At 47.4% G+C, this 10772-nt stretch overlaps 1 protein-coding gene across 1 annotated transcript; it reads left to right on the top strand.

The window, feature by feature from the left end:
* The first annotated feature begins 8495 nt into the window (after nt 1–8495).
* LOC136463101 (probable F-box protein At4g22030) lies at nt 8496–10077 on the top strand. The gene has a single exon (XM_066462133.1). The coding sequence runs from the start codon at nt 8592–8594 to the stop codon at nt 9903–9905; it is 1314 nt and encodes a 437-aa protein (XP_066318230.1). The 5' UTR covers nt 8496–8591; the 3' UTR covers nt 9906–10077.
* Nucleotides 10078–10772: the final 695 nt, after the last annotated feature.

The raw sequence follows: 10772 nt of genomic DNA on the forward strand, positions 1-10772 counted from the left end.
GCACTACCATCTATGGGAAGCGCCACTACCTTTGCCACCACCAACCTCTTCACCGACACCCTTTGGTCACCTACACCGACCATTGTTGCGCGTGCACAGAGCTTCACCGACGAACCAGTGATGGCAGGGAGCCCCTCCAACCCCTCTGACCGTCAGATGCTCCTACATCTCCCTCTCTCTCTGTCTCCTTCTCCTGAAGCAAGCTCTAGGTATATTTAATTCAATTGGTAAAGATATCACCCTATGATCCACACCTAGATGGTCCAAAGTATCTAACATTGGTATCGGAGCTAGGTTTCCCTAGGCATGGATCTTGTCAGGGGCAAGAAATCGATTAGAAAAGAAAAGATAGACTAGATCCGTTCGGATCTAGACAGAGAAGGGGTCAGTCGAACCCTAACCCTACAAAGAAGCACATGGGGAAGAAGAACAATCTCTAACCCTAACTGGGTGAAGTAAGAAGAGGGCTTGGTTTCAAGAAGAACCCGAATCCAAGCTCAAACCCATGAATCAAACTTGGGGAAAAAGAACAGAGAATACCCGAAACCCTAACCCTAGCAAAGAATAGAGAGAAAGGGGAGGGGTACCCGTAACCCAAAACCCTAACCCTAGCAAAGAATAGAGAGAAAGGGGAGGGGTACCCGTAACCCTAACCCTAACCCTAGCAAGAAGAGGACCGAGAGGGAGGAATCCCTACCTCGCACGGGCAGATCGCGACCGCCGATGCACGGGAAGAACCCCAAGCCGCAGCCTTGCTAGCGCTTCGACGCGCTGTGCAAGCGAGCTTAGGGCATCGCCACAAAGCCGCTCAATGGTGGAGCGCTTAGCCTAGGGTGAGCGTGCGCACCGGCGAGGGGCCCCACGGTGGCGCCACCACTCCTAGTGCGCCCGTCGCGGCGTTGTCGTCCTCTATGGTCGGCGATGGCTGCTGTGCGTGAGAGAGAAGTGGAGGATGGAGAGAGAAGGCCAGGGTGCAAATGGACTTAGGGTTTCACGAGGAGGCCACTCGTGCCGGTTTTGTTCGCGTGAAATGCAAGGACGACCGTCCGATCAAGATCCGACGGCGAGGAGTCACCGGGCCACTCAGCGGCCCGGGCGGGCGAGCGTGTCGCGGCGCTTTATCGGCCCAGGCCCATGTTGCGGCCTAGGTGGCTACACGCGCGCGCATGCCGAGTTGGGCCGGGCCATTTTGCCGGTTGGGCCATAGCGTAGTAAAGAATTAAGCCATTTCTTTTTCTAATTTTCTAGTAAAATGCAATTTCCTAGAAAATGATAAATGGCTCAAAGAAAATTGAAAAGAGAATTTTCCTATGGGTAAAATCATGTTCATAGTTCCTGCTGCAAAGGTTGTTTTATACTTCGATTAAATTTTGGATTATTTTAATTAGAGGAATAGTCGGATTATAGTTAAGATAAATTATAATATTGTTATTTTCTGACCAACGTTGATGATAACAATATTATAAGTTTATTTATGAGTTTAAGTTTAAAGTTAAATTATGGTATTGTTATTTTCTAACCAACGTTGATGATAACAATATTATAATTCTATGAGTTCTATGTTTAAAGTTTAAATCTCTGATGAATTTTTCATCAAAGTGACCAATTTTTTAGAGAAAACATAAAGATCAAGGAATGCTCTTAAACTAGAGAAATGTATTTTCATGTTTCCGCTGCAATGAAGTTGATTGTCTTCTAATTAAATTCGAACCAACGGGAGAATTTAATTTTGAGGAGCAGTTCTATATTTTCTATTTCTGCCCAACGGTGATGTGGAATTAATGTAGAAGAATGATGTTTTATTCTATTTCTGCCCAACGGTGATATAGAATATAACATAAAGATTTCAAAGTTTAATGAGCATTATTGTTGAATATTTTTCAGACAAAAGACTTCCATGCTTTCATTCTTGAAGGCAGTAAGAGAAATGAGCTAGGTACTTGTGACTCAGATGATGAAATGCCTAAGGGCAAGTTATGTATGAAAGAATGCCATTGCTTAAGGGACTGTGTTCTCTTTAAAGAATGGCTTCAAAAGAAAAGAATTCTAGGATATTGATCCAAGAAAAGAGATAGATCAATGAGAGTCTTCATTGAGAAATGTCTTTTATGTACTCTATGTGAAGAAGAATTTATTTTCAGTTTCACTTATGAGAGTTGTAAAAGTCATATACATGTTTAATTTGACTAACATTGGATTAAACATGTGTGTTAAAAAAATATTCGGATTTATTTCTGAATTTGATGATTGAACACGAGCCAATCCTAGCAATTATGTCTATTCAAGGGAATTATCTCGCATGGTGGGAAAAAGTTTGTGATAGTACCCGCATGGTGGGAAAAGTTTAAGAAAATACCCGCATGGCGGGGTAAAGTTGGCATAGTACATATGTTAACCAATCCTGCATGGCGGGAAAGTTTGGCACAGTACTTATCCCGCATGGCGGGAGGAGGATGTGATGACTCATGTGCTCTAAAGAAATATCCCGCATATGGAGAGAAGTTTGGGATAGCTCTTATGCTATCCTAGTATTGACCGTACACTCCGATTGTATCATGGTCATCAAGTACTCAATGAGTTTAAGAACAAAAGAAAGTTGCATGTGAACCAAAAGATAAGAATGATATGCAAGTGTGACTTGCAGAAGTATTGATAATAATAGACTATGTTGAGTTTTGAAGTGTAATGAGGAAAATGTACTCCCATACGAATTTTGTTTGCATGATGTAATCATGTGGATGAAGTAAGTAATCAAAGTTTTCTCATTCACAAGAGTTCTGAATGTTTCGAAATTGTGGTAGAAAAGTTCATACCACATTTCGAGGGGGAGAAATGTAAGATTAATTAAGAAAGACAATTAAGAAAGATACTTCCCCATACTTCAGATAATGCAATGCATACTATGCATTGAAGGTAAAAGTGATATATAAAAATGTGATCGTTGAGGGAGTAAGACGGTCATAATAACGATACCCCTAAAGTAAAGAAACAGCTAAATTCCTGGACCTTTTATTGTTCCAATAGGAAGATAGCGTAGTCAGCTAGTATTCATACTGGACGAGTTCAGAGTTATCAAGGCGGTGCTAAACGCGCCATATGAGTTTTTTAGCAGATTAAACCCAAAATAAGAAATTTAAAGATACACCATCTTTACAGAAGATGGAGTAATCTAGGGGAGCATGGTATGTAGATACCTAAGGCTTGAATAGAAGTGGGATTACATATCCACTAAAATGTTTTAGAGCAACAAATTGCTTAATACATGTTGATGTTGTATGACATATACAACACCTGATGTTAGCTCTTAAAGAAGATGAATAAGTAAATAAGGATCTTGTGATACAAGAGGCTATAAAACAATTGCCTTTTGGCAATGAAGAGTAACAATAGCCCCATATGAAAGAAGTGCCATGAGGCCCCAAAAGGTCTCAAAGAATAAGAAAATCAGATATTTCTGGTGACTAAGGAGTCAATGTTAAGAAAGAAATTCAAATGGAGGGTAATTCCACCTCATTTGAAAAAGCCATGAGAGGCGTTCACTCATCTAAATGGCAAGAAGCAAAGGAAGATGAAAGGAAATTGATAAATACCAATGATGTTTGGGACTTAGAAGAAATTTCCAATGGAGCCAAAATAGTAGGCTGTAATGGGTCTGCAAGACAAATGTGACTCCAAAGGGAATATGGAAAGCTATAAAGCGCCACTTGTGGCAAAATGATTTACACAAAGAGAAGGACTAGATTATAATGAGAATGCAACGATTCTTTTAGAATCATAATGGTGTTAATGGCACACTATGATTTATAGTTACATTAGAAAGATGTAAAGACACATTCCTCAACGGGGATTTATATGGAAAAGTTTACATGGCATAACTCAAAATGTTTTGTTGTGGAAGGAAAAGAACGTAAGGGATGTTGCCTAAAAAAATCCATTTATGGATTAAAGCAAGCTTTAAGACATTGGTATTTAAAGTTTGACAGTACAATAAGAAAGTTTGGGTTTAAAGATAATGTAGAGGATAATTGTATTTATGCAAAGTTTACACATGGAAAATCAATTTCCCTAATCCTGCACGTGGATAGCACCTTGCTCACTAGTAGTGGTGTTAATCTACTGTTGGAGAAGAAGCAGTTCTTGTCCTCAAGTTTAAATGAGAATGATCTTGGTAAAGCGTCATTCATTCCAGAAATTGAAACTTACCGAGACAAAAGGAAAAGGGGTATTAGAACTATCTCAAGTGTATACTTAGAGAAGATTCTAAAGAAATAAAGTATATATATGAATAAACCAGCGTCTATTCCTATAGTCAAGGGTAATAGTTTTGAGAACTTTTAGTGTTCTAAGAACCAATGTGAGATCGAAATGACGTCCTATATGCTTCAGCTGTTGGAAGCTTAATGAGTGCTTATAAGTAAGAACTTATCCTGACATAGTTTATGTATCCGGGATGTTTTGGTAGAAGTCCAGTCCAGATATAGATCACTAGAATGGAGTTGAGAATATTTTGCAATTATGCAAAGATTTATAGGCCTCATGGTGAGTAAGAAAGAATAAGTACTCTCAAATAGTTGTGGGTACAAATGTTAAATTTTGGCGAGATGTTTAGTGAAACCCACATAGTAGCTAACACTCGCAATTGGAGTTTTATTGTGGAAAAACTCTAAAGAAACAGTTGTGGTGTCATCAAAGATGCATACCCACAGTATAGCTTGTTATGAGGCTTAAGGATAGACGAAATGGTTAAAAGAACTTACACCCAGAATTGATAATGGTATACAACAGCAATAACTATTTAAGTAGTTCGCTCCCATAACAATGGGTCAAGTGTGGTGCCAAACACATTGACGTTAAAGTTATACGTTGTGAAGGAGAAAGTCCGGAATCATACTAAAAGTATTAAAGTAACAAGCAAGTGCTTACGGATCCGCGTACAAAAGGCTTACCACCTAGTGTGTTTGGAGAACACACAGTCGACATGGGTTTATGGTATAGCTTATGATTTCCGGACAATAAAGGGCCCAAAAGTTAAAGAATCTGTTTCAGAACAGAGATATGTATTATAGCTGTTAAGTCTATCGGCGATTGACTGTGACGATGAAGCATGCTATATACACTAATCTGTGATGGAATCAATAAAAGTGAAAGGGATTAAAGTCAAAGTTTAAAGTTAAAGTATGAGTTGAGATCAAGAGGGAGAATGTTAGAATTGATCTCATCCGTCTTGACCCAATGGTTGAGACGGACCCCTTGACCGCGTCCTGATCGGGGACGTCCAGCCATCTAGTGGCTAGTGGGCCCCCATCGCACAGTGCCTATAAAGAGGAGGTGGGGCAAAACGGCTTTGGTAACGAGGTTCACTGCCACCGCCACAACCCCACCGTCTAACCCTAGTCCGATCGAGAGGGAGGCACTGCCAGCGGCGGAAAGTGTGCCACCACCAACCTCTTCACCGACACCCTTTGGTCACCTACACCGACCGTCGCTGCGTGTGTGCAGAGCTTCACCGATGAACCAGCGATGGTAGGGAGCTCCTCCAACCCCTCAGACGGTCAGATGCTCCTACATCTCCCTCTCTCTCTGTCTCCTTCTCCCGAAGCAAGCTCTAGATATATTTGATTCAATTGGTAAAGATATCATCCTCTGATCCACACCTTGGTGGTCCAAAGTATCTAACAGAAACAGTGCTGCCCCGACGACGGCGAAGCCGTTCCAGCACTTGCAGTCAACGACTAGGCAAAATAGATGGTTCTTGAGCATACACGACTCACCACAAACACCGCTATGGTGACGGCTGAAGTGGAGGAAGGCGGAGGAGGGCTGACCACGTGCGACCGAGCGGCACGGCGGCACTCCGCAGCGGACACGACCGCGCCTCTGACCGAACGGCTGCAGTAGAGGTTCCGACGAGGTGAGCACGAGCTAGAGCGAGCCTAGGCGAGTCTAGTAGTGGTATTGGATTAGTCTGTACCGCTTGGCACAATTTCTTCCCCTATTTCTATAGCTGTGGCGGCGGCGGCGACCTGTGAGAAAAGGAAATGCCAAATTGGCGATCAACAGCGCTAGGACGGAACTCTACGCAGGTGGTTCAGCTAGGAGACTTAATGGCGGGGATGTGGATGCGACGAATCGAGCTCTAGTGGACCGAGGCGCGCGAATTCTGAATCTGCGCTCTTGAGGGGACGTCGGCCTGTCGTCCTTACTGACGATGGTAGCGCATGACGAGTCCAATCGGCTCGGCGGTCTCCATAAATGAGCACGCAGGGAAGGGACAGAGCGCGGACAGGGAAACGCACAGCGGCTGCTTGCTCTCCCTGGGCCTTGTTTAGATTGAGGTTAGGAATCAGTATTTGGCACTGTAGCACTTTCGTTTGTATTTGACAATTATTGTCCAATCATGGCCTAACTAGGCTCAAAAGATTCGTCTCGTAATTTACAATCAAACTGTGTAATTAATTATTTTTTTATCTACATTTAATAATCCATACATGTGTCTAAAGATTTGATGTAATGGAGAAAGAGTGAAAAAACTTGCAATCTAAACAAGGCCTTGGACGGATAAGGCTTGCGTCAGCGGAAGGGACAAGAGAGAGGGGCCAGACCTTGGCACAGCTCGGCCTTGGCCTCAGCAGGTTGGGCACATGGCACAGTGGCTTGGTGGCTGCAAACGACAACGACGAAGCAGCATCGGCCAACAGCCTCGCGTGCACATGCGGCGACGACGGCACGGCGGCGGTTGCATCGGCACGGACAAAGAGGGACAGCGCTGGCCGCTGGGGCGACACGGCAGCAGGGACGGCGTCGGCCAGGCAGCAGCCAGCCGGGGCCGGCCAACGCTGGCGCGCGGAACAGCTGCAGCCAGCCCTTGCGCGGCACAGTCGACGCACAGCGCGGCCGAACGCAGCGGCACCAGGGCAAGGGCGCGGTGACCGCGGCAACAGGGCCGAACGGCCGAACTAATGCTGTGCACGAATTTCAAAGCGCGCTAAAACTTCAACTAGCTCAGACACTACTCAACCATTTCAACCAAGCTCGAGAAGACAGTTAGGGCTACTAAGGAAGGCAACAAACATGTTCCTAGATGGCTTAGCGAAGGAGGTAGAGGGAAGCCAAACCGGCTTTGCCAGAGAGAAAGCCAGAGCAAGAACCGACCACGCAACAAGATTTCTAGCAAACGTAAAGCATTTTTTCAGTGCCCAAAACAAACACTAACACAGCTAACAACTAACCTATGCTTTAGAACCATGTTTGGTCCAAACCATAGAGCAAAAACATTACAGCTATGTTTAGCAACATTAGCAATTTAAATTGCTAAAATGACAATGTCCACTACTTTTGGACTTAACCAAATTCTAGGGTAAGAGTTTGATTAACAGCCATTAACACTTTTGCCACCATTTTTACAAGACCTAAAGCTTATCAACTTCAACCAACAAATATCTCATGCAATAGCTCATACCTCATACCAAACCCTAGAAACAAAACATCAGGGCACTACTTAGTTATTTTGTACAAAAAAGTTCGCCAAAAATGGTACTTTATATCTAAATCCAGACTTTGCCGTTTTAACGATAATGGCTGATTTTAATTTCAAACTCAATTTTTGAGTTTCCAAAAATACCAGTTAGCAATATTTATTTACCGAAACAAAAGTTGCATTTCCATCTACTAAACTTACACTTCGAATTTTATTTAAGTACTATATACAGGTCGTATTTTATTTTTGTTTATAAAAAATTATTTTTTGTGCCAAACAATTAAAATGACTTATCCTATTTTTCTCGTTAGGATTTTCATTAGCACCTTTACGCACTAAGTTAACTTGGACATTCATTTGAGGCCACAAAATGAGTCACATAGAATTCGCTTATCATTTCATATGCGTTATAAATTTTTAAAATCCGAAAACTTGTTTGGCTCATCCCTCTTGGGCCTCAATCTCGGTGCTTAGCAAGCTCGTAACACAGGGGTGTTACAATCCGCTAGTGTGAAAAAGAACCTAAAGTGACCACAATCCTGTAAATATTTTGAACTAAAGTTCCCAAATATGCCACTACTATATAATGTAAATATATAACACGAGACGGTCCTCTAAGTTTACATACATTAAAAAGAATACCGTGCAGGCGTTTTACAATTGAACTAAAATTCCAACAGAATCCTAGGCACTTTTGAAGCGAAACCTGCTTGTGTTATGGATGATGGCATACAAAGTGGAATGAAAATGGAACGGAGGAGAGGCAGCTAGCAAGCGGCGCACTCACGTACGGTACGATGGAGTCAGACAACGCGGAGCCGCGGACGGGTGTACGGACCGGACCAGGTTGCCTGCCAGAAACGGTCTCCCTCCCTCCAAGCTTGGACGCGATCCCATCTCGGGGATTCACCCAGCCCACCGGGTCAGACGTTTCCACGCACCGCGCCGTCTCCTCTCCACTCCTCCTATAAATAGCCTCGCCCCTCGCTCCCAGCTCTCATCAACCCACTGCCGCTGCCACCGACCCAGCTCTCACATTCTCATCAGTCGTCGCCCATCCAAATCCACTCCAAGCGACCTCGATCCGAACACGGACACCTGATCCAAATCGGCCATGGCGGCGGCCCTTCAGGCACAGCGCCTCTTCCTGACGGCTTCCACCTCCTCGTCCTCGTCCTCGTCACTCACGACGCGGCCGCGCCGGACCACCGCCGCCCCCTGCCGCGCCGGCCTGCGCGTGCCGTCTGGTGTCCAGACAACAACCGCGTCCTCCATCCCGGCGGACGGCGGCCTCAAACAGGACTGGATCGACGTGACCACCACCAGCGGCAGCATCGCCTGCTCCCCCGCCGACCGCAACACGGCGGTCGACAAGCTCCGCGCGGTGGCGGAGGCCGCGGCGGACCGCGCCGAGATGCACGACATCATCGGGCGGCAGCGGGACAACTGGAACCACCTGCTGCTCCACTCCACCAACTCCCTGACGCTGGCGGCCTCCGTGATGGCGGCGCTGGCGCCCGCCGCGCCGGGAACCGTGGCCGCGCTCAAGGCCTCGGCTGGGGTCCTCCTCGCCACGGCCGCCGTCACCATGGCCGCCGTCAACAGGGTGCAGCCGTCGCAGCTCGCCGAGGAGCAGCGCAACGCCACGCGCCTCTGGAGGCAGCTGGTGCGCGACGTCCGCGCCACGCTCCAGCACGAGGCGCAGCAGGTGACCCAGGCCGACGTGCAGGACGCCATGGACAGGGTCCTCGCGCTGGACGCCGCGTACCCGCTGCCGCTGCTCCCGGGGATGCTGGAGAAGTTCCCCAAGGCCGTGGAGCCCGCGCGGTGGTGGCCCCGCCGCCGCCCACAGCAACAGCCGAAGAGCAGCAGCACCACCACCCGGTCCAGGAGCTTCGGGCGCCGCGGTGTCCGCACCACCTCCAACGGATGGAGCCAGGAGCTGGAGGAGGAGATGCGCGGCCTGCTGCGCGTGCTCCGTGCCAAGGACGAGCACCAGTACCTAACGGTGGGGAAGCTGGTGCTGTCCATCAACCGCGGCCTCGCCGTGGCGGGGCCCGCGCTGGCCGGCACCGCCGCGGTGGCCGCGGCCTTCATCGGGACCGGCGACGGCGCGTGGGCGTCCGGCGCCGCGGCGGCGTGCGGCGCGCTGGCGGCGGCGGTGAACACGGTGGAGCACGGCGCGCAGCTGGGCATGCTGTTCGAGCTGCTGCGCAACTGCGCCGGGTTCTACCGCAAGGTGCAGGAGGACATCGAGGCCGCCCTGGGGGAGGCCGACGTGGAGCGGCGGGAGAACGGGGAGGTGTTCCGGACCAAGGTCGCCCTGCTGCTGGGCCGCGACGCGGCGGAGCTCCGGCAGTTCAGAAGGATGGCGTCGGCGTCGGTGAAGGATGACGACATCAAGGACTACGCCGGGAAACTCTTCTGATCACAGTCAGGCGGATGTGCATATATACCATCTAAACGCGGATTAATTAGTTCGAGCACAAATTGAGGTTTCGTGCATACTAGGACTCTAGGTAGGAAGAGGAAAGTCCATTCCATTGATTCTTTTTTGTAAGTAACAATCCTCATTCATTATTCAAACTGTGAAATGACAATTCTTTGATTGAGATTATGAGCTTGTTCGGCTGGCATTAATCTTACACTGTAGCAGCTGATTTTTTATGAGAGAAAAACACTGCACCAGCTAGAAAAAAAAAAGCTAACCAGCCAGCCGAATGTGGCCAGCGGAACAAGCTCTATATTCGCCGGCCCATCTCGTTGGATCCCAATTCCCAATTAGAGTAAGTTTGACACGCGTGATCGTCCTTCTGATTCTGAATCAACAAGCTGAGGTTACATGTATGTTGCAACGGTAGTGTGATCTGCTGCTACCAGCCACCAGTGCCATGCGCGCCTGCCGGGGTCGCGTTGGCCTTGCTGCACGCTACGAGCTGTGTTGTGCCACCAACCGACGCGAAACGAGACCAGGGGTCACATGGTCTTTGTCCCTTTGTGTGTGCTGGCCATGGCCAGCGTTTCACACGGACTTGTTTTCAATTCTCTGTCCGCCATGCGTGCCGACGAGACAAAAACGGGCGTTCGTCGGAGCGGATGACGGTTAGGGTGGTCAATTCAACCTCATGGAGCGCACACGAGCGACGAGCCCAGAAAATCCGCGCCTCAAGTTTTGGCCATCAGTATGTATTGCATGGCATTTGTCAACTGCGGCCGTCGTGTTGAAATAGTCCACACAAATGCAGAGTGTCACAGGCAATACATGCGGGGCGCAATGTACTTTCAAAATAGTGCA

This window comes from Miscanthus floridulus, chromosome 7 (genome assembly GCF_019320115.1).
Source record: "Miscanthus floridulus cultivar M001 chromosome 7, ASM1932011v1, whole genome shotgun sequence".
Lineage (NCBI taxonomy): Eukaryota > Viridiplantae > Streptophyta > Magnoliopsida > Poales > Poaceae > Miscanthus > Miscanthus floridulus.